This window comes from Gorilla gorilla, chromosome 20, assembly GCF_029281585.2.
Source record: "Gorilla gorilla gorilla isolate KB3781 chromosome 20, NHGRI_mGorGor1-v2.1_pri, whole genome shotgun sequence".
Classification (NCBI taxonomy): Eukaryota; Metazoa; Chordata; class Mammalia; order Primates; family Hominidae; genus Gorilla; species Gorilla gorilla.
The window spans coordinates 50,056,567-50,079,524 of NC_073244.2; the positions used below are offsets into that span (position 1 = coordinate 50,056,567).

General features: G+C 54.6%; 2 protein-coding genes across 12 annotated transcripts; one reads left to right on the forward strand and one right to left on the reverse strand.

The window, feature by feature from the left end:
• Nucleotides 1-10,747: 10,747 nt before the first annotated feature.
• Nucleotides 10,748-11,737, forward strand: C20H19orf33 (chromosome 20 C19orf33 homolog). Of its 2 annotated transcripts, XM_004060659.4 has the most exons (4): nucleotides 10,748-10,854; nucleotides 10,946-11,061; nucleotides 11,194-11,256; nucleotides 11,415-11,573. In XM_004060659.4, exons 1-4 carry the CDS (start codon nucleotides 10,833-10,835, stop codon nucleotides 11,529-11,531), a joined length of 318 nt encoding a protein of 105 aa, XP_004060707.1. In that variant the 5' UTR covers nucleotides 10,748-10,832; the 3' UTR covers nucleotides 11,532-11,573. The 2 variants fall into 2 exon arrangements, with proteins under 2 accessions (XP_004060707.1, XP_063557363.1); XM_063701293.1 differs by lacking the exon at nucleotides 10,748-10,854 and having other exon boundaries at nucleotides 10,987-11,061; nucleotides 11,162-11,256; nucleotides 11,415-11,737.
• YIF1B (Yip1 interacting factor homolog B, membrane trafficking protein) lies at nucleotides 11,681-22,776 on the reverse strand. 10 transcript variants are annotated; one of them, XM_063701288.1, is made up of 9 exons: nucleotides 22,574-22,776; nucleotides 15,962-16,200; nucleotides 15,781-15,885; nucleotides 15,537-15,615; nucleotides 15,350-15,407; nucleotides 14,154-14,309; nucleotides 13,985-14,078; nucleotides 13,471-13,547; nucleotides 11,681-12,074 (listed from the first exon to the last, which is right to left on the reverse strand). In XM_063701288.1, the coding sequence occupies exons 1-9, from the start codon at nucleotides 22,629-22,631 to the stop codon at nucleotides 12,056-12,058; spliced, it is 885 nt and encodes a 294-aa protein (XP_063557358.1). In that variant the 5' UTR covers nucleotides 22,632-22,776; the 3' UTR covers nucleotides 11,681-12,055. The 10 variants fall into 10 exon arrangements, with proteins under 10 accessions (XP_063557358.1, XP_063557359.1, XP_063557361.1 ...); XM_063701289.1 differs by having other exon boundaries at nucleotides 22,583-22,713; XM_063701291.1 differs by having other exon boundaries at nucleotides 22,431-22,614.
• Nucleotides 22,777-22,958: the final 182 nt, after the last annotated feature.

The following is a 22,958-nucleotide window of genomic DNA, read 5'->3' on the forward strand; positions in this document are numbered from 1 at the left end:
GCTTGGAGGGGCTTAACTGAGTCCTTGTGGCGTCCATGACGCTTCTCTTCTTGCGGTTCTGTGCTCTCCGCATCTTGAAGGGGTGGTGGGAGGGCGCTCTAGATCAGGCCTTGCACTGCCTGCCCTGGGCTTTTCTGTCAAGTCTCCAACACGCCCCTGTGTGGGAACGGGGACAGAGAACTGCCTGGCTGAATTTGGCCTTCAGGCCCAATCCTGCTGCCTCCTGTGGGTGTTCCTTTCCTGACACTAGACTCTAGAAGCCCCTTTCCTCCCTCCTCTATTCCAACAAGGAGGTCCTGGGGTACAGGCATCTGGGCGCCCCATGAGGTCCAGCAAGCAGCTGAACTCTACCTGCCTCAGAGACACAGGAGGAGCGGCCAGGTGCAGTGCCACAGGCCAGACTGCTTTCGACTGCTGGGAACCAAAGAACTTCCATGTCTTTCCCTTGGCCCTTCCTAGAAATCCCTTAGGGCTTAAAACTCTCTTCCAGAAGCAAGTTGGGCAAATAGCTCATCTGCTCCTGCCCCGCCTCCCTCACAGCAGATGCCGCAAAGGGATCCTGGTGTCCTCCCAGCTGATCCCCGCATGCCTCAGCCCGCTCTCCAGCGGTCATTGCAGCTGGCTCGGGGTTGGTGAACAAGTGGAATCTACTTACCACGTCCCAGACAAATCAGACACACAGGGGTCTGGGCGAGCCTGTGGTCCAGGGAAAGAGGGCCTGGGAGTTGGGCAGAGCCTCTCCACCTGCAGCGCTCTGTGTGTGGCAGTGGGCGCGGCCCCTAACCCCTGCAAGCCTGCAGAGTCCGCACATGCACCTCTGCCCAGCAGGAGTCTTTCTCCACCAACTCCAATATGGACTGTCTCCTATCTCAGTCATGTTAAAAAAAAAAAAAAAATTGTGCCTTTGGACTTTTTTAAAAACTTGAGAATTGGCCGGGCACAGTGGCTCACACCTGTAATCCCAGCACTTTGGGAGGCTGAGGTGGGCCGATCACTTGAGGTCAGGAGTTAGAGACCAGCTTGGTCAACATGGTTGAAACCCCATCTCTACTAAAAATACAAAAATGAGCCAGGCGTGGTGGCACACGCCTATAGTCCCAGCTACTTGGGAGGCTGAGGTAGAACTGCTGGAACCCAGGAGGCAGAGGTTGCAGTGGGCCGAGATCGCGCCATTACACTCCAGCCTGGGTGACAGAGCGAGACTCTGTCTCAAAAAAATAAATAAAAAACAGGCCGAGCGCAGTGGCTCGCACCTGTAGTCCCAGCACTTTGGGAGGCCGAGGCGGGTGGATCACAAGGTCAGAAGATCGAGACCATCCTGGCTAACACGGTGAAATCCTGTCTCTACTAAAAATACAAAAAATTAGCCGGGTGTGATGGTGGGCGCCTGTGGTTCCAGCTACTCCGGAGGCTGAGGCAGGAGAATGGCGTGAACCCGGGAGGCAGAGCTTGCAGTGAGCTGAGATTGTACCACTGCATTCCAGCCTGGGTGACAGAGCGAGACTCTGTCTCGAAATAAATAAATAACAAATAAATAAAAATTAGGAATTCTACCCTTATCATTCCTGGGTATGTGTGCCTCTTTTCTTCCCACAACATCAAGCCCAGGCCTGCCTGATGGGTGCAGCCTCCAGGGGGCAGGCCCACCGGTGGAACAGGACCTATGGGGCTTGGCCTTAGTTCAGGTTCTGCCCTTGGGACTCTCCTGGACTCGCTTGTCCTAGGTCCCGAAGACAGTGGCCACTTGGTCGAGTGTGCTTTTTGCCAAGTCTCCCTACTTGGCACATCAGACAATGTGAGGGAAATCATAAGTCTCTAAATTTGTAAAAATGCCCATGTTCCATTCACATCTGACTCTTCCAAAAACAAGTCTGGGTGTGAGTAAATGTTGAAAGAAGAAGTGAAGCGGTACTTCCTGGGGTGGGATACAGACTGATTTCATGTCCTTGGAGGGAGACCAACAACCTGGCACCTGAGGAGGGAACACCTTAGACCCCAGGAGGTGGGAGGAGAGGGGTGGGGAGGGTGCAATCAGTCCTCCCTCTGGCCTCCAGACCCAGCACCGCTGCTTGGCCAGACTGTCACCTGATCCTCCCAAGTCCAACAGCATCTGCAGCTGCTATTCTGACCCACTATAAAAACACACCTGTAAGCTGGGCACAGTGGCTCATGCTTGTAATCCCAGCATTTTGGGAAGCCCAGCACTTTGGGAAGCCAAGGCGGGCAGATCACTTGAAGTCAGGAGTTCCAGACCAGCCTGGCCAACATAGTGAAACCCCATCTCTACTAAAAATACAAAAGTTAGCTGGGCGTGGTGGCGCATGCCTGTTGTCCCAGCTACTCGGGAGGCAGAGGCACGACAATCGCTTGAACCTGGGAGGCGGAGGTTGCAGCAAGCGGAGATTGTACCACTGGCACCCCAGCCTGGGCGACAGAGTGGGACTCTGTCTCAAAAAAAAAGAAAACCCCACACTTGTAGACATGGCCAGTCTAGAGCCATTCTGCACCTGAAGCCATCAATGGCAGCTCCTGAATGTGGGGCCCCCTCCCCCAATACACAAGATGTTTCTAAACTTAGGGACAGGCCCAGCCTTGTTCCAGTCTGGCTGGTACAAAATCATAGGCTTCTGATGCCCAAGGAGCTCTGAGCTCTACCCCATGTAGTCATTGAGCCTGCAGCTCAGTAGCACTGCCCATGGGGCTTAACCGAACCAATGCTGTGGTGTTCCAAGTGACGTTTCCCAATTCCTGCCTGGGCACAGTACTCACACCTATAATCCCAGCACTTTGGGAGGCTGAGATGGAAAAATCGTTTGAGCCTGGGAGGTCAAGGCTGCAGTGAACCATGCTCACAATGCTACCACTGCACTCCAGCCTGGGCAACAGAGCAAGACAAGACCCCATCTCTAAAAACAAAAACAAAAAAATTCCTGAGCTGGGCACCCTGGACCCCTCAGGTTGTGTGTTTGCATGTGGGAAGGTGGCCCACAGAATGTCTCTCCTCTGGGGAGGAGGTTGCTTTTTGGGTTTGTAATGACAGGCAATGACACCAAAGATCAGCAGATCAGACTTGACTCCCTTGTGTGAATCCTAGTGAAGTGCTCCCAAACCTTTCTGGCACCAAGGACTGGTTTTGTGGAAGACCGTTTTTCTGCAGACCAGGGTGGTGGGGGGTAGGGGGTGGTTTCATGATGAAACTTCCACCTCAGATCATCAGGCATTAGATTCTCATAAGGAAGCTGGGCGCATTGGCTCACACCTGTAATCCCAGCACTTTGGGAGGCTGAGGTGGGTGGATCACTTGAGGTCAGGAGTTGGAGACCAGCCCGGCCAACATGGCGAAACCCTGTCTCTACCAAAAATACAAAAATTAGTTGGGTGTGGTGATGCACGCCTGTAATCCCAGCTACTCGGGAGGCTGAGGCATGAGAATCACTTGAACCCAGGAGGCAGAGGTTGCAGTAAGCCGAGATCATACCACTGCACTCCAGCCTGGGCAACAAAGTGAGACTGTGTCTCAAAAAAAAAAAAGATTCTCATAAGGAGCATACAACCTAGATCCTTCGCATGCACAGTTCACTATAGGGTTTGCACTCCTATGAGAATCTGATGCTGCTGCTGATCTGACAGGAGGTGGAGCTCAGGCAGTGATGGTCACTCGCCTCCTGTGCATCTGGGTTCCTAACAGGCTGGGGACCGGTACTGGTCTGTGGCCTGGGGGTTGGGGACCCCTGTCCTAGTGAATAGGAGACTGTGTCCGGGATGTCTGAAATAAGACCTGCTGGTCCCCTCGCCCCTGGAACCTGGCGGCATGGTTGAGGTTAATGTTGCAGATTGGAGTCCAGTTGATCATAGATGCTTAATGAGATGCTGTATGAAACAACACATTTGGCCCCAGCCTCTGTTGGTCAGATTCATCAGAGTGGAAGCAGAATGACACATTCATTCGATTTATCAGCAGCTAAGGTGGTAGAGGGGAGTCTCTCGTTCCTACAGGTCTTGCTGAATGTACCAGGAATGCATGACCCTGATAGCTCTCTCCCTTGGTTTTATTTTTTTCTTTCTTTCTTTCTTTCGAGACAGTTTCACTGTGTCGCCTAGGCTGGACTACAGTGGCGCAATCTGAGCTCACTGCAACCTCTGCCTCCCAGGTTCAAGTGATTCTCTTGCCTCAGCCTCCTAAGTAGCTGGGATTATAAGGGACACACCACCAGGCTCGGCTAATTTTTATATTTTTAGTAGAGATGGGGTTTCGCCACGTTGGCCAAACTGGTCTCAAACTCCTGACCTCAAGTGATTGACCTGCCTCGGCCTCCCAAAGTGCTGGGATTACAGGCATGAGCCACCACGCCTGGCCTCCCTTGGTCATTTCTTACGGTTGTGTTTGCAGCAAGCACCTTGAGGGGTGAGGGCAGGCTGGGTATAGCCAGGCAGGTCCCCAAGCTTAGCATGCCTCTTTCATAACAACCCACTCCCTGTGCAGGTGTCCATCTGGGTCCCCGGCTCTGCCTCCACAGCCCAGGGGAATCCCACACATGGTGGCATCTATGCTGCTTCGTGCGAGCAGGAAAGCCTTTGTCTCTGACCCTGGAGTCTCGAGACTTCTCCCAGCATTTTTGGAACAGTAAGAGGCTCACATACCAGCCTGTTAAGTGGAATCATATCAAATCCCAGACCCAGCAGTCAGCTGGGTGGAGGCCAAGCCTGGGCCTTTCCAGTTGGGTTGTCAGCCCCTTGGCACTTCCCACGGACGGTCCGTCGAGATTTCCTGACGATCAGGATCCCAGAACATCAAGGACCAGAGCAAGACTGACTGTGGTCAGAGGTTCCAGTCCAGAGCTTTCGTCTTCTGGGAAAGGAAACTGGGTCCCTGCATACTGTGTGCTTAAGGTCATCTGTCTCCCAAGATGTGGTTGATTTCAAAGAAAACATTCAGGAACAGGGATTATGGTGTTTACAGAACCAAGGCACTATATTCCTGTAAGCTTCAGGAAAGAAACCAAACCAGCCTTGCTGCAGCCGCTTTTCCAGTCCACCCATCAGCGCTTGGGCATGCAGGAGTGTGAGACCTGCCGGGAGGGCTAGACAGTGCCCTTCTTGGTCCCACACCGTCTTGCCTTCCCAACGCAGTTAAATTGACATCCAGAAGTCTTCCTAAATTGCAGAGATTAAGTAAAAGCTTTCAGGGTTAGAGTGTCCCTCGGAAGGATGGCTGCTGGTGAAATGTTAGAGAAGGGGTAAGCTGACCTAGCAGTGGATGACGTCAATACTGCTGCCAGCTGGGAGCACAGGTCCCTTTTTCCTACAGGGGAGAAGGCACTGTTTATACCCTCAAGGCATTTTAGGCAGAGATCATCAGGGAATAAACAGGAAAGGGCAGGCTGGGTGCAGTGGCTCATGCCTGTAACCCCAGCATTTTGGGAGGCCAAGGAGGATCAATTGAGCCCAAGAATTCAAGACCAGCCTAGGCAACATAGTGAGACCCCATCTCAAAAAATATTTTTTGAGATGGGGTCTCACCCTGTCGCCCAGACTGGAGTGCAGTGGCGCAATCTTGGCTCACTACAACCTCCACCTCCCAGGCTCAAGCGATTCTCCTGCCTCAACCTCCCAAGTAACTGGATTACAGGCGCCCACCACTACGGCCTGGCTAATGTTTGTATTTTTAGTAGAGACGGGGTTTCATCATGTTGGTCAGGCTGGTCTCAAACTCCTGACTTCAGGTGATCCACCCGCCTCAGCCTCCCAAAGGGCTGGGATTACAGGTGTGAGCCACTGCGCCCAGCCCCCCAAAAATTTTTTGTATGAGCCAAGCATAGTGGTGCATGGCTGTAGTCCCAGCTACTCAGGAAGCTGAGGTAGGAGGATCCCTTGAGCCCAGGAGGTTGAGGCTACAGTGAGCTATGATCACACCACTGCACTCCAGCCCGGGTGACAGAGCAAGACCCTGCCTCAAAAAAAAAAAAAAAAATTAAAAAGTTACTGGGTGCGGTGGCTCATGCCTGTAATCCCAGGACTTTGGGAGGCCAGGGTGGGCAGATCACGAGGTCAGGACATCGAGACCATCTTGGCTAACACAGTGAAACCCCGTCTCTACTAAAAATACAAAAAATTAGCTGGGTGTGGTGGCATGTGCCTGTAATCTCAGCTACTCGGGAGGCTGAGGCAGGAGAATCGCTTGAACCAGGGAGTTGGAGGTTGCATTGCAGTGAGCCGAGATCAGGCCACTGCACTCCAGCCCGGTGACAGAGCAAGACTCCATCTCAAAAAAAAAAAAAAAAAAAAAGAAGAAAACAAAAACTAACATTGATTGAGCATCAGTTTAACTTGTGCCAGGCAGGTTCTGTGCAAAACCATTTCCTAGATGAGATAAGTTTTCCTTTTTACAGAGGAGGAAACAGTAGTCCAGAGTGGCTAGCTGATTTGTCCACAAAGCAGTAAGCGGTAGAGCGACTGACCTCCAGGACCCAAACTTGCAGCCCCTCTGTGCCGGTGGTGACTCGCCCTTAGCACAGTACCTGGCAGCAGGCGATGCCACCTGTTCACTAAGGCATGGCGAGCAGCACCTCTGAGTCACACCATTCTGGGTGGTGCACAAAGCAGATGAGTTCTCACCCTCATGGAATGCACACTCTGCCTCGAGAGACGGACACTTTCTCTCATATCCTGCGTCCAGTTACAGGCAAAGCCACAATCATTGCTCACCTCCCAGTCACACTCAGGGTAAAGAGCAAAGGTCTTTGATTTACAAGTCCACACCCGCCACCCGCCTCTCCTCCCCTCTCCCTCATCTGCCTCTCTCCTTCTGCTCTCTCTGCCACTCTGACCTCAGCGCAGCTCCTCAGACACAGGCACATTCCTGCCTCAGGGGCCTTTGCATTTGCTCTTCCCTCTTCCTCTATATGCTTGCATCGCTTGCCTGCTTGTCTTCAGGTCTTTTTTTTTTTTTTTTTTGAGTCTCACCCTGTTGCCCAGGCTGGAGTGCAATGGCACGATCTTGGCTCACTGCAACCTCCGCCTCCCGGGTTCAAATGATTGTCCTGCCTCAGCTTCCCAAGTAGCTGGGATTATAGGCACCCACCACCATGCCCAGCTAATTTTTGTATTTTTAGTAGAGGGGGGGTTTCACCATGTTGGCCAGGCTGGTCTCGAACTCTTGACCGCCTGCCTCGGCCTCCCAAAGTGCTGAGATTACAGGCATGAGCCACTGCACCAGGCCTGTCTTCAGGTCTTTTTTATTTTTTTATTTTATTATTTATTTATTTATTTATTTATTTTGAGACAGAGTCTCGCTCTGTCACCCAGGCTGGAGTGCCATGGCGTGATCTCGGCTCACTGCAGGCTCCACCTCCCGGGTTCACACCATTCTCCTGTCTCAGCCTCCCGAGTAGCTGGGACTACAGGCGCCTGCCACCATGCCTGGCTAATTTTTTTGTATTTTTAGTAGAGATGGGGTTTCACTAAGTTGGCCAGGATGGTCTCGATTTCCTGACCTCGTGATCCGCCTGCCTCGGCCTCCCAAAGTGCTGGGATTACAGGCATGAGCCACTGCACCCGGCCCACATACTACATTTTCTATCCACTCACCAGTTGATGAAGACTTAATTTGTTTCCAGTTTTCTTTTTTCTTTTTTTTGAGATGGGATCTCCCTGTATTGCCCAGGTTGGTCTTGAACTCCTGGGCTCAAGTGATCCTCCCATCTAAGCCTCCCAAAGTGCTGGGATTTGTTTCCAGTTTTTTTCCTACTATGCTATACTTTTAACTTTGTTTCCCTGACTAGGATGTCAATTCCATGAGGCTGGATTTTTGCTGATTTTTTTTTTTTTTTTTTTACCTCTATACCCCTAGCTTTTTTTTTTTTTTTTTTTTTTTTTTTTGAGATGGATTCTTGCTCTGTCGCCCAGGCTAGAGTGCAGCAGTGTGATCTTGGCTCACTGCAACCTCCACCCCCCGGGTTCAAGCAATTCTCCTGCCTCAGCCTCCCAAGTAGCTGGGATTACAGGCGTATGCCACCATGCCCGGCTAATTTTTGTATTTTTTTTAGTAGAGACGGGGTTTGACCATGTTGGCTAGGCTGGTCTCAAACTCCTAACCTCAGGTGATCCGCCTGCCTCAGCCTCCCAAAGTGCTGGGATTACAGGCGTGAGCCACTGCACCTGGCCGCTTTTTTAAAAAATTAATTAATTTGTATTTCTTTATTTTCAGCTCCTCCTTTAACAATTTTTTTTCTTTTTTCTTTTTTTTTTAAATAGAGACGGGGTTTTGCCATGTTGCCCAGGCTGGTCTCAAACTCCTGAGCTCAAGCCATCCACCCACCTCGGCCTCCCAAAGTGCTGGGATTACAGGCACGAGCCACTGTGCTGGGCCACCCCCAGGTCTTGAAGTGTGCTGGAGACATAGCAGGTGCTCAATAAATACATGCTGAATAAGTAAATGTGAAGAAAGGTAACTGCAGATGGTGGCAGGCACAGGCTATGCTGGACGTCAAGCCGGGGAAAGGGGATGGAGCAATGCCGCTCTGAGTTGCTGGCAGCCGAGCCAGGTGCCTCTGAGGAATGGACATGTGAGCAGACACCTGAGTGTACAAGGGCATGAGCTGCATGCTCATTACCATGCCCAGGCCTCAGCCACCTGCTCCTAGATGCCCACTCCCTGCAGGTGCAGGCAGCCCAGTTGCTGGGGGCAGGGCTGGGCTGGAGAGGGACGCCAAGGACATCTCGCCTCACAGAGGTAGGAACAGATGACTCAGGCTCCAGTTTCTACCCTAGCCCAACCTGAGCCCAGCCCAGGGGAGGGAAAGCTGGGCCCAGCTGGCTGCTCATTCCTCTGAGAGCTCCCGAGAGGGTGAGACAGAGGGGCCAGGCCAAGCCTTGGAATCAAGCTACACTGCCTGGGTTTGAACTACATATATAGCATGAACAGACTAGAACTAGACTGTGTGTGTGTGTGTGTGTGTGTGTGTGTGTGTGTGTGTGTGTGTGTGTGTGTGTGTGATGGTGTCTCTCTCTGTCACCCAGGCTGGAGTGCAGTGGCACAATCTCAGCTCACTGCAACCTCTGCCTCCTGGGTTCAAGTAATTCTCAACCCTCAATCTCCCGAGTAGCTGGGATTACAGGCGTGTGCCACCATGCTCAGTGAATTTTTGTATTTTTCACCATGTTGGCCAGGCTGGTCTCGAACTCCTGACCTCAAGTGACCCTCCCACCTCAGCCTCCCAAAGTGCTGGGATTACAGGTGTGAGCCACTGTGCTCAGCCTGTGTGTTTTGAGACAGGGTCTTGCTCCGTCACCCAGGCTGGAGTGCAGTGGCTCAATCACAGCTTACTCCAGCCTGGACTTCCCAGGCTCAAGTGATCCTCCCGCCTCAACCTCTCAAGTAGCTGGAACTACAGGCAAGTGCTACCATGCCTGGCTAAGTTTTAATTTTATGTAGAGATGGTCTCAGTATGTTGCCCAGGCTGATTTCAAACTCTTGGGCTCAAGTGATCCTCCTGCCTTGCTTCCCTCCCAAAGTGCTAGGATTACAGGCATGAACCACTGCACCTGGCCCACGCTATATGTTTGCCCCTCGTCTTCTTACCTACTCCCTCAGTTTTCTCATCTGTGAAGCAGGGGTTGGAACAGTAGGAGTTGAATGTTTGTGTCTTCCCCAAACTCCTGTGCTGAAGCCGAGTGATGGTATTTGGAGGTAGGACCTCTGGGAGGTCATCAGGTGATGCGGGTGGAGCCCTTATTAATGGGATTTGTGCCCTTATAGAAAGGGACACAACATGAGATGATCTTGCTCTGGGCCATGCGGGGAGGAAGGGAGAAGGTGGCTGTCAACGAGCCAGGAAGCGGCACTCCTGACACTGGATCTACCAACACCCCTATCTCAGACTTCCAGCCTCCAGGACCGTGAGAACTGTGTTTCCTGTTGAAGCCACCCTCTCTATATTTGTTACAGCAGCCCACACTGATTAAGACACTTATCTTTTTTTTTTTTTTTTTTTTGAGATGGAGCCTCGCTCCATCACCCAGGCTGGAGTGCAATGGCGCAATCTCGGCTTACTGCAACCTCTGCCTCCCGGGTTCAAGTGATTCTCGTGCCTCAGCCTCCGGAGCAGCTGGGATTACAGGCGTGAGCCACCATGACTGGCCTAAAACACCTACCTTTTATTTTTTAAAAAACCAACACATTATCAGTACTTCATGCCAGACACCATTCTAGGAAATTAACTCCTCTGACTCTCACATCAATCCCAGGGGTAGCTGTTATTTACAGATGAGGAAACTGAGGCACAGAGGTAAAACAACTTTGCTGAGGTCACCTTGCTGCTAAGTGACACAGCTGGCATGTAGTGCAGCAGGCTGGCTCCAAGTGTATGCCCCTCACCCCTCAGACGCTGCTCACCATGCCGGAGGGGCTGTGGGAGCGAGTTAGAACACGGGACGCCCCTGGCAGCAGCGCCCTACGTGTTAAAGCGCCGCGGAGGAAGCTGTATTGTCGCGGTACGCAGGGAGGCAGGGGCAGCACCTCCCTCTTCAAGAACGAGCATCTGAGCTTTTGGGGGAAACCTGTAGCTCCCCGAATGCCATCCACAGAGCCCCCCTCAGTCGGCCTCCCCTGAGGCACCAGGGCTGGCGGAGGCAGTCACCTGTCCATCTCCCCCACTTCTCACAGAGGAAATCCCGGGTGGTGCCGGGCAATGAGTCAGGGCTGAGGACCAGGACAGAGGTTGGGTGGGGCGTCTCAGCATTCCTCCAACGGGCAGGTCTCAGCGCTCCTCCCCCTGCTCCGCTCCTCTGCAGGGCCCAGGCGCCCTTGGCCTTAAGACACAACTCTCACCGCCATGGAGTTCGACCTGGGAGCAGGTGAGCTCCTGGGGAGTGTGGACTGGAGGTGCAGGGGGCCGGACTCAAGCCCAGAAGCTGCCTGCACCAACCACCCAACTTCTCTCCACAGCCCTGGAGCCCACCTCCCAGAAGCCCGGTGTGGGGGCGGGCCATGGGGGAGATCCCAAGCTCAGTCCCCACAAAGTTCAGGGCCGGTCGGAGGCAGGGGCAGGTCCGGGTCCAAAGGTAAGTCGCCTCATCACCGGCTGGGGAGGGGCGGGAAGGCGGGGGTTGCCCCTGACCCCAGGGTCCTGACTTGGGCCTCCAACTTCGGGGGCTGGGTAAGGGGCGCCGCCTCACTGCCGCACCTCCATCCAGCAAGGACACCACAGCTCTTCCGACTCCAGCAGCAGCTCCAGCGACTCCGACACGGATGTGAAGGTAAGGGGCTCTCGCCAGCGTCCCCAAGCACGTGCCCTGCACCCCAGTGAGGCGTCCCCGCGCTGGGGCTGGCGGGGAGGGTGCGGGGAGCGGTCCCCCTGTCTCGCTTCCAGCCCAGAACCATCTCTTCTCTCCCATCCCTGCCCTCGGCCCCACAGTCCCACGCTGCTGGCTCCAAGCAGCACGAGAGCATCCCGGGCAAGGCCAAGAAGCCCAAAGTGAAGAAGGAGAAGGGCAAGAAGGAGAAGGGCAAGAAGAAGGAGGCTCCCCACTGAAGGGCCCTGGACAGGGCTCATTAAACCTTCCTCTCTGCCTTCTGCGACTGGTCAGCGTGGTGCCTACTCTGGCCCATCCCCAGCTCCCTGCCCCCTGCCCAGCGCTGGGCCCGCCCATTCGTGCGCGAGGCCAAGGAGAGGCTGTCCACGCCATGCCCATCAGGGTTTATTGTTTCTGTAACAGCGGCCACGCCCTGGGGCGGTAGCCTGTGCAGCTGGAGATCTCTCAGCACCTTGGGTTGGGGGCGGGGCTGGGCGGGACATGGGATGGAGGCGGTGCCTGTGGCCAGACAGGGTGGACCCTGGGGCCTGCAGGCAGGAGATGAGTCCGGCCACAGTGGCCCCCAGCAGCAGCAGCAGCAGCAGCGGGAGGTTCAGCGGGCGCGCTCACCGCACCAGGTGGAAGGTGAGCCAGTACATGAGCATAGGCTGCGCCGCCGCCACCGCCATGGTCAGGTACATGCGCAGCTGGTTCCGGGCCCCACGCACCGGGACCCCCTCAGCTGCTGCGTCTGCCAAGATCTTCAGCCGCAGGGTCCGGATCTGGGTGGGAAAGGGAGAGAGGAACCAAGGGATTTACCCTTGAGCCCTCTGGGCCAGAGTGAGAGCCCGGACATACTTTCAGCCTCTGCCTAGAAGCCCCAGGCAGCTGGGGACAAGTCCCTGGCCCTCTGCAGCCTCAGGTTTCTGCTCCCGGGGCCTCAGTTTCCCCAAACCTCCTAACATGGTGAGGATTTGCTTCTCCCCGGGCCCTGTGGGCAAAATATGAGAAGGTTCCACACTCAAATGCCAGGCAAGGTCTTGGAGCGGGTGAAGGGGGACTTCCCGGTGGACACCCGGCCTGAGGGGGTGGGAGACGTGGCCCAGGCTGCTGCCCTCCCTTATGCTGGCCACATGGCAATTTCTGAAGACACGCCAGAAATGCTATCTTTATTTTTATTGAAGGACAGGGTCTCTGGCCTGGTGCGTTGGCTCACGCCTGTAATCCCAGCACTTTGGGAAGCCAAGGCGGGCAGATCACGAGGTCAGGAGATTGAGACCATCCTGGCCAACACGATGAAACCCCGTCTCTACTAAAAATACAAAAATTAGCTCGGCGTGGTGGTGAGTGCCTGTAGTCCCTGCTACTCAGGAGGCTGAGGCAGGAGACTCGCTCCTGAACCCAAGAGGCGGAGGTTGCAGTGAGCCAAGATCCCGCCACTGCACTCCAGCCTCCCGACAGAGCGAGACTCTGTCTCACACACACACACAAAAAAAGTCAGGGTCTCACCCTGTCCGCCAGGCTTGACTGCAGTGGCGTGATCTCAGCTCACTGCAGCCTCAACCTCCCAGACTCAAGTGATCCTCCCACCTCAGCCGCCTGAGTAGCTGGGACTACAGGTGCACACTGCTATGCCTGGCTAATTTTTATATTTTTTTAGAGATGGGGTCTTGCTATGTTGTCCAGGCTGGTATCAAGCTCCTGGCCTCCAGTGATCCTCCTGCCTCAGCCTGCCAAAGTGCTGGGATCACAGATGTGAGTCACGTGCTTGGCCTAAACTTTTAAATGATGAGACTTAAGTCAAAGTTTATCCGAGGCTCTGCCCTGGCCCACCAGCCACCACAGTCTGCCCTCTGCTTCTCACATGCTCACAGTGAATCCTCCCAGCACCTTGAGGTGCAAGTATCATCATCCTATTTTACAAAAGGGGACACTGAGTTTATTTTTTATTTATTTTTTTTTTTGAGACGGAGTCTCGCTCTGTCACCCAGGCTGGAGCGCAGGTGTGTGATCTCGGCTCACTGCAACCTCCACCTCCCGGGTTCAAGCGATTCTCCTGCCTCAGCCTCCTGAGTAGCTGGGACTACAGGCACACACCACCACACCCAGCTAATTTTTTGTATTTTTAGTAGAGATGGGGTTTCACCGTGTTAGCCAGGATTGTCTTGATCTCCTGACCTCGTGATCCGACCGCCTCGGCCTCCCAAAGTGCTGGGATTACAAGCATGAGCCACCGCGCCCGGCAAAAGGGGAAACTGAATTTAAAGAAAGGAAGTGATTTGCCCAGGATCCAACTAAGCTTGGGGTCCACCCAGCCTGCAGACCCCAGTGCTCTTCACCAGCACCCCTGACTCCAGTGGGAAGGGCTCTAGAGAATCTCCTTCCAGGGAAATTCTGGCAGGAAGGCCCCCATGTAAGGAGAGTGGAATGAGAGTGAGAGCCCAGCCTGGAGCCTGTGTGCTGGGGATCCCCAGCCTCTAGCAGCCTGGCTGGCGTCTCCTCTTCCAGGGCTCAGGATACCCCCTCTTCCAGGAAGCCCTCCTGACCCCCCAGGCCGGGCAGCCACTCCAGGGCGCCTCAGTTCAGCAATGTGTCTCTGGTCTGAACCCCACACCTGATATCCTCTGCTTGGATACCTGGATGCCTCCAGGGCACCTGTGCCTCAGCCTCACCAGCCCCGAGCCCAGCTCACCATGAACACAAAGATGGCCACGCAGCACCAGCCCAGCACCAGGTAGTAGCCAATCTTCCCAAAGAGCAGACCCATGAGGACCCCGCCAATCATCCTGGGGGAGGGAGAGGAGGCTGTGTGAGGACAAGGCCCAAGGGCTGGGGCTGGCGTGAAGGGCGGGGGTACTCACCCGACATATTTGTAGCCCAAGAAGGCCACCAGGTCGATGGTGGTGAGGTCGGTGTTGACAGTGACCAGATAGAGGCTGAGCAGGATGGCCAGAACCTCCAGGGTCAGCCAGGCCAGGGCTGAGCTCGCTTGCAGCCCCAGGAGGTCTGGGGAGAACCTGCAGGCACAAAGCCCCGCCACTTGGTTGGCTGGTTCAGACCCCCCACCCCCAGCACCCATCTGGGGACAGCTCTGTGTTGGGTAGGGCTGGACACCTGGCAGTGACTAAGATGGATGTGCGCGCTATCCTATTCCCACAGAAATCCCATCCAGAGAGGATGGCAGACCCATCCCTAGACAGTGACACCCAGAGCAGGCAGGGCTGGAGTCACAGGGGGCTGTGCTGACAGTCAGGAGACAAGTGTCAGAGAGGGTTTCCCAGGAGAGGGGACACCGAGCTGAAGCCTGCAGGAAGGAGCTGGTCAGGGACAAAGCCCCTGGCCTCCGCCACATCCCCAGGGCCTCACCAGTTAGTTAATGACAGATGTGTTCAGTGCCATAAAGGAAAAGAACAGGGCGATGTGAGCAAGAGGAGGGGCCTGACCTAGCCTGGGGGGCAGGAAGGCTTCCCGGAGGAGGTGATACTGGAATGGAGCCAGCGGGGATGTGCAGGTACTTGGCAGTAGTGGAGGGGAACACGCTCCTGGGCAGAGGGGGAGTTGATGTGACAAGGCCCCAGGAGACAGTGCCAGCCCTCCCAAGGAAAGGAACAGACCGGAGCGTGCAGCAGGAGGGGCAGTGCCAGGCTGAGGAGCTGGGGCTTGATTGGGAGCCATGGATAGCAGGGCGGGGCAGGGTGGGCCAGGCCCGCACCTCAGACAGGACCATCCTGGCTGCTGCTGGAGTAGGGGTGCATTGGGGAGCTGGTGATGACAGAGGGAGGATGAGGATGGGTCTGGTAGTAGAGGCCAAGAGGAAGGGTGGATGGAGAAGGGTCACCCAGCACAGGGGGTGGTGACGCAATGCATGTGGGTAGGAAGGACAGGGAAGAGGCGAGGGTGATGCTGACAGTGACCCTGAGGGCTGTATCTTGGGCCAACTGGGAGCAAAGTGGGGCTGTCCTGAAAGGGGAACTGAGACCTTGGAACTGAGACCTTCCTGACCAACCATGGGCCTCCCAAACCCCACCTTATTCGGCCTGCCCCAGGCCTCCCTTACCTATCCTGGGTCCCCAGCGCAAGACCAGCCACCAAAACGTAGGTGATGAAAGCCATTGCTGTGGGAGACAGACACACAGACACTGATCACCAGAGGAAGAACTGCCCTGGGCCTCCAGGCACCCACACACCCACTCCATATAGGCCCAGAAGAGAGAGGAGGGTGCAGGGTAGGGGGAGGGTGAAACCTGGAATGTAGAGGTCCGGGGCATTGACGTCAAAGCGGGGGGCCACCGGGGTGTCCTGTTGGTACTGCACCTCCCAGTCCTGCGGGGATGGGGAGACGGGCAGGACCCTCAGAGCCAGGCCCCTCCCACCCTGCTACAGGCCCTGCTCCCTTGAGGCGAATCTCCCGGCTCCACCATGCACCTGCCCCCACCCCTGAGCCCCCACAGGCCCACTGCAGACCCACATTCCCCTGGGGGTGCTGACCTGGTGTAGGTAGGGGAAGAACAGCAGGCCCAGCTTTCTGCCCACATACATGGTGTCCACAGCAAAGTAATACTTGAGCTTGGTGATGGGGATGAAGCGGTCGATCTGGGGAGGCAGAGCTCAAGTCTGAAGCCCTGTGGCCCCGTGCATCCCCCCACTCCCACCAGCCCCGGCCACTCACGTTCTTATCCACCAGCTCCTTGCCCTGCGCGGCCAGGCTGCTCCCATAGGCCATGGCCATGTTGGACACCGGGTCAGCCAGGAAGGCTGCATGGGGCGTGGGAGAGGCTGCAGGATAGCCTAGGCCACCAGGTGCCCGCTGGGCCCCATAGCCCCGGCTCTGGGCTGAACTTGTGTCATCGAAAAGCTGGTGGGGGTCGGCCATGCCCGGCTGGGACACAGGGATCCTCCGCTTCGAAGCTGCAAGGGAAGAGAGTGAGAAGGAGCTGGGGACCCAGGATAGGTAAGGGAGACCTGGCGAGCCTCATTCATCCCACAGCTCTGCCTCCTCCTGCAGAGGAGGGTGGTGTCACCATTAGAGACACTGGCTTTGATGTCAGATGGACTGGCAGGTGCAGGCTCTGCCATTCATCCACCAACCCACCCATCTAGCCAACTATCCATCCACTGATACATTCATCTATGCATCCATTCATCTACCCACCCATCCATCCACCCATCCATCTACCCAACCTCCCACTCACCCACCCATCCATCCATCCATCCATCCACCCACCCATCTAGCCAACTATCCATCCACTGATGCATTCATCTATGCATCCATTCATCTACCCACCCATCCATCCACCCATCCATCTACCCAACCTCCCACTCACCCACCCATCCATCCATCTATCCATCTAACCATCCATCCATCCATCCATCCACCCACCCATCTAGCCAACTATCCATCCACTGATGCATTCATCTGTCCATCCATTCATCCATCCACCCATCCATCCATCCACCCTCCCACCCATCAATCCATCCATTCATCCATCCACCCACCCATCTATCCATCTATCCATCTACCCACCCACCCATCAATCCATTCATCCATCCACCCATCCATCCATCCATCCATCCATCCATCCACCTATCCAACCATCCATCCATCCACCACCCATCTAGCCAACTATCCATCTAATGATGCATCCACTCACCCACCCACCCATCCATCCATCCACCTACCCATTCATCCATCCATCTATCCATCCACCCACCCACCCATCCACCCACCCATCCACCCACCTATCTAGCCAACTATCCATCCACTGATGCATTTATCTTTCCATCTATCCATCCATCCATCCACTCACCAAGCTATCTATCCATCCACCAACTCATTCATCTGTCCACTCATCTATCATCCATCCATCCATCCACCCATCCATCCATCCATCATCATCCATCCATCTAACCATCCATTCACCCACCCACCCATCCACTTATCATCCATCCATCCAGATATCAATGATGATGATTATCTCAAAAGCTGCTATGTACGAGAGGGAGGGGGGGCTATTGGGCACAAAATCCTGTACCAAGCCTTTTACACAAGGCCGCTGTCCATATCTCCTATGCTCCCCCTCAATGACTTGGCTCCAGCCACCTGCGCCTCCCAATGCTCACTGAATGCACCAGGAAGGTGCCTGCCTCAAGGCCGCTGCACCAGCTGTGCCTCTGCTTGGAACGCTCTTCCCCCAACATCCTCAGAGCTCCCTCCTCTCCTCCTCAAGGGCTTTGTTCAGTGAGGCCTTCCCCAGCCATCCTGTCTACAACCGTACCTCCCTTGGTGGCACTCCCCACCCCCGCCCTGCTTCACTGATATCCATAGAACTCGGCACCAGCTGACATGCTGGCTGTCTTATTTTGTTCACTGTCTCCCCCACTCGACTGTGAGTCCCCCAAGGTGGGGATCTTTATCTCGTTCACAGCTGAGTCCCCAACCCCTTGCACAGGGTTAGAGTAGGTGCTTGATAAAAACCTGATCAATGAATAAAGGCAGCCTGGGCAACATGGCGAAACCCCATCTCTACAAAATATAGAAAGATTAGCTAGGTGTGGTGGTTCACGCCTATGGTCCCAGCTACTCGGGATGCCAAGGTGGGAGGATCACCTCAGCCTGGGAGGCAAAGGTTGCAGTGAGCCGAGACTGCACCACTGCACTCCAGCCTGGGCAACACGGTGAGACCCTGTCTCAAAAAAAAACCAAAAAAACAAAAAAACAGAATAAATGACCACTCCCAATTTACAGGTGTGGAAACCAAGGCCCAGACAGCTAAAATGACTTGTGCAAAGGGCCAAACTGAGTGAGTGGCAGAGCAGGAGTCCAGCCCTGCTGTGCCTGATAAATATTACAATAATCCTGTGGATGAACTCATTTCATCTTCACAACCACCCTGTTTCTGCCAGCTGCCAATGCTATCATCATCCCCATTTTACATATGAGAAAAGCAAGCCCTAAAGAGGCTCAGGCCCTTGCCCAAAGTCATAGTATGAGAGCCATGTTTCAAAAGTTTTTAAAAGGTCCCTGTGGCCTCATGTGGGGAACAGATGAGGGGTGGGCAGGGAAGGGAGAGAGGAGGCTGCTGGGGTGATCCAGGTAGGAGACCATGGCAGACAGGACTGGGGGTGTAAAAGAGGAATGGGTTATTTCTGGATCAGTTTCAGAGCTAGGAGGGACAGGACTTGCTGAGGGGTGCTCAGAGGAGGTGTGTTAAGAAGTGGGAAGAGGCCAGGTGCAGTGGCTTACGCCTGTAATCCCAGCACTTTGGGAGGCCAAGGCAGGTGGATCACCAGGTCAGAAATTCAAGACCAGCCTGGCCAACATGGTGAAATCCCGTCTCTACTAAAAATACAAAAATGAGCTGGGCATGGTGGTGCGTGCCTGTAATCCCAGCTACTCCAGAGGCTGAGGCAGGAGAATTGCTTGAACCGGGACCGGGGAGGTGGAGGTTGCAGTGAGCCAAGATCGTGCCACTGCACTCCAGCCTGGGCTACAGGGCAAGACTCTGTCTCAAAAAACAAAACAAAACAAAACAAAAAACGTGGTAAGAGGCTGGGCATGGTGGCTCACGTCTATAATCCCAGCACTTTGCGAGGCTGAGACAGGCAGATCACCTGAACTCAGTTCGAGACCAGCCTGGCCAACATAGTGAAACCCCATCTCTACAAAATATAAAATAGCAGGGCATGGTGGCGTGCACCTGTAGTCCCAGCTATTCAAGAGGCTGAGGTGAGAGGACTGCTTGAACCTGGGATGTCAAGGCTGCAGTGCCAAGATCGTGCCACTGCACTCCAGCCTGGGTGACACAGCAAGGCCCTCTTAAAAAAAAAAAAGAAGTGGGAAGAGCCAATACTGTCTCTATAGATCCTGGTTTGAGTAATGGGGCAAATGGGAGTGCTCTGTACTGAGATGGAGAAAATGGGGAGGGCAGGATTTGAACCCAGCACTCTGCCTCCAGGGCCTCTGTTCCTAATCAGTAACCAATGCTACCCTGCAAATATCTGCTGAGATCCTACTATGTGCCAGCCACTATTGCAGGCACAGGGAATGAGTGATCAGATGACAGTGGGAATGGGGAGAGGAATCGAATTATCCACGTCATGACTTTCTCTGCACCTGGATGTTCTCGTCTACACAACGGAGTTAACTGTCCCACCTTGCAAAGCTGTTGTGACACTCATAAACTCCTTGGCCCCACAGAAAGCAATCCATCCATGTCACTCCTGATCAGCTACTAGCCTCGAACTCTTCCTCTCAATTATTTGAAGCCTGAAGACAGACCCAGGTCTCTTCAATTCCAAGGCAAGCAGCACTGGCCCCAGCCTCTCTGCAAGCCCCACTTCCCTTTTCTTTCCCCTACTTCTTCTTCTTTTTTTTTAGACAGATTCTCGCTCTTGTCGCCCAGGCTGGAGTGCAATGGTGCGATCTCGGCTCACCACAACCTCCACCTCCCGGGTTCAAGCAATTCTCCTGCCTCAGCCTCCTGTGTAGCTGGGATTATAGGCGCACGCCACCAAGCCCAGGTAATTTTTGTATTTTTAGTAGAGATGGGGTTTCACCATTTTGGGCAGGCAGGTCTCGAACTCCTGAGCTCAAGTATCTCCCTGCCTCGGCCTCCCAAAGTGCTGGGATTACAGGCGTGACCCACCAGTGCCTGACCCAGAGTGATCTTTTTTTTTTTTTTTGAGACGGAGTCTCACTGTCACCCAGGCTGGAGTGCAGTGGCGTGATCTCAGCTCACTGCAAGCTCCGCCTCCCGGGTTCACGCCATTCTCCTGCCTCAGCCTCCCAAGTAGCTGGGACTACAGACGCCCACCACCATGCCTGGCTAATTTTTTTGTATTTTTGGTAGAGACGGGGTTTCACCGTGTTAGCCAGGATGGTCTTGATCTCCTGACCTCATGATCCGCCCGCCTCAGCCTCCCAAAGTGCTGGGATTACAGGCGTGAGCCACCTAACCCGGCCCAGAGTGATCTTTTTAAATGCAAATAAGACCACGTCATCCTCTGCCTAAAATCACTATTCACTGTGCTCTGAAAAAAATCCAAAGGCCTGCTAGGCCCTGCATGACCCACTCCTGCCAACCACCATGGTTTGCAACCTCTCCTGGGGATCCCATGCACCAGCCAGCCACATGGCCTTTCAGGCCCCGACTCTGCCAAGCTCCTTGCCCCCACTGGCTTTTGAATATGCAGAGCTTTCATCCTGGAACAACCTCCCTCCATCAGCACCTCCCAATATCGCACAGAGGCCCCTGCCTTTGCAGAGACCTTCCTCACTCCTCACTGTAATGCACTAACCTTGTCTGGTTCCTTCTCATAACATGTGGTGTTTTCTTTTTCTCTTCTGAGCACTCACAATAATTTCTGAATATATATTCATATGTCTACTTGTTTACTTGGCACAGGCCTCCAATGCCTTTCCTTCTCTCTCTTTTTTTTTTCTTTTCTTGAGGCGTTGTTTCGCTCGTTGCCTAGGCTGGAGTGCAATGGCGCAATCTTGGCTCACTGCAACCTCCGCATCCTGGGTTCAAGCGATTCTCCTGCCTCAGCCGCCTGAGTAGCTGGAATTACAGGTGCGCGCCACCACACCCAGCTAATTTTTTTTTTTTTTTTTTTTTTGAGATGGAGTCTCACTCTGTCGCCCAGGCTGGAGTGCAGTGGTGAAATCTCGGCCCACTGCACCCTCCACCTCCCAGGTTCAAGCAATTCTTCTGCTTCAGCCTCCTGAGTAGCTGGGACTACAGGCGCACACCACCACGCCCAGCTAAATTTTCTATTTTTAGTAGAGATGGGGTCTCACCATATTGGCCAGGCTGGTCTCGAACTCCTGACCTCGTGATCCTCCCACCTCGGCCTCCCAAAATCCTGGGATTATAGGTGTGAGCCACTGCGCCCAACCTAATTTTTTTGTATTTTTAGTAGAGATGGGGTTTCACCATGTTGGCCAGGCTGGTTGGCTGGGCACCTTGACTCATGCCTGTAATCCCAGCACTTTGGGAGGCTAAGGCAGGTGGATCACCCTCTCTTTTTTTTTTTTTTTTTTTTTTTGAGGCGAAGTCTTGCTCTGTCGCCCAGGCTGGTGCAATCTCGCCTCAGTGCAACCTCTGCCTCCTGGGTTCCAGTGATTCTCAAGCCTCAGCCTCCCAAGTAGCCGGGATTACAGGTGCTCGCCACCACGCCCGGCTAATTTTGTGTACTTTTATTAGAGATAGGATTTTGCTGTTACCCAAGCTGGTCTCCAACTCCTGGCCCCAAGTGATTTGCCCACCTCGACCTCCCAAAGTGCTGAGATTATAGGTGTAGGCCAGCACGCCCAGCCTGCCCTCTCACTACAAATCTCCTTCTCCTGGGTAACTTTTCATGATCAGAATTGTCATCTTCCATGCCGGGTGCGGTGGCTCACGCCTGTAATCCCAGCACTTTGGGAGGCCTAGGCGGGCGGATCACCTGAGGTCAGGAGTTCGAGACCAGCTTGACCAACATGGAGAAACCCCGTCTATACTAAAAATACAAAATTGGCCAGGCGTGGTGGCCTGCGCCTGTAATCCCAGCTACTTGGGAGGCTGAGGCAGGAGAATCGCTTGAACCCGGGAGGCGGAGGTTGCGGTGACCTGAGATCGCGCCATTGCACTCCAGCCTTGGCAACAAGAACAAAACTAGGTCTCAAAAAAAAAAAAAAGAAAGAAAAAGAAGTATCCTCTTCCAGGAAGCTTCACTGACACCCCTAGGCTGGGTCACGTGCCTCCTCAGGGCTCCCACAACATCTCCATCCCAGCACAGGGCCTGACACATGGGAGTTGAGGCAAGTTAGGTTGAATGAATAAATGAAACACACAGCACACTCACGGAGATGAAGAGACAGGAAAAGGGGGCCAACAGCACAATACAGGTTCGCTTCTTAAATGAGCGGTAGGCATGGCCCTCTGCGCTCACGGGGGGGCCACGAAGCTGTCCTAAGGGTGTGGGCGACAGCAGGCGGGTACTGGGGAACCACGGAAGGGTGGGGAGCAGGGAAGGGCGGATCGCTAACTGCAAATGAATGAAAGTTGCATTTCTCTGCATATCGCACGCTATCCAGTCCCAAGTTGTTTTCTTCTAAAGGAATTTCCTAAAGAATCGCCCCCCAAGGAGCCTCCTACCCGAACCTCGCATCCCAGCGCTGTGTACACCTCGGGGTTCCAGATCCTTGATCTCGTGACCTCTGACCTGCAGTGACCTCGCCAACCGACGCGGCCGCCCCGCCACGCCCCCGCCCTCCCGATCTCCTCCGCCGGCCACGTACGCCACTTACGCAGCCGGGGCGTCCCCGCAGCCGCCGCCGCCAAGCCTGCCGGGTGCATCCTTCGCCGCCGCCACCTAAGCCGCGGTTCGGAGCGTGCCCGCCCGGCTCCCGTACCCACGCCCCGCCGGCGAAGAGACAGCCAATGGACGTCAGGATTGAGGGAAGGCCTCGCCCCCACCCGCCCAACCCCCCCACTCCACGGAGGCCTGGACGACTGGGCGGTGCTTTACGTAAGAGGCGGAGACAGGGCTACTGGGCTCATGCTGTAAAGCGAGTCAAGGCCTGAGTGGCAGGAGGGCGAGGCCGGGACTAATCCCAGGAGGAGGCGGTGTCTGCCACTACAGAAAATGAGTGTCTGCCCCTTGCCGGGGCTCACGCCCCTAAC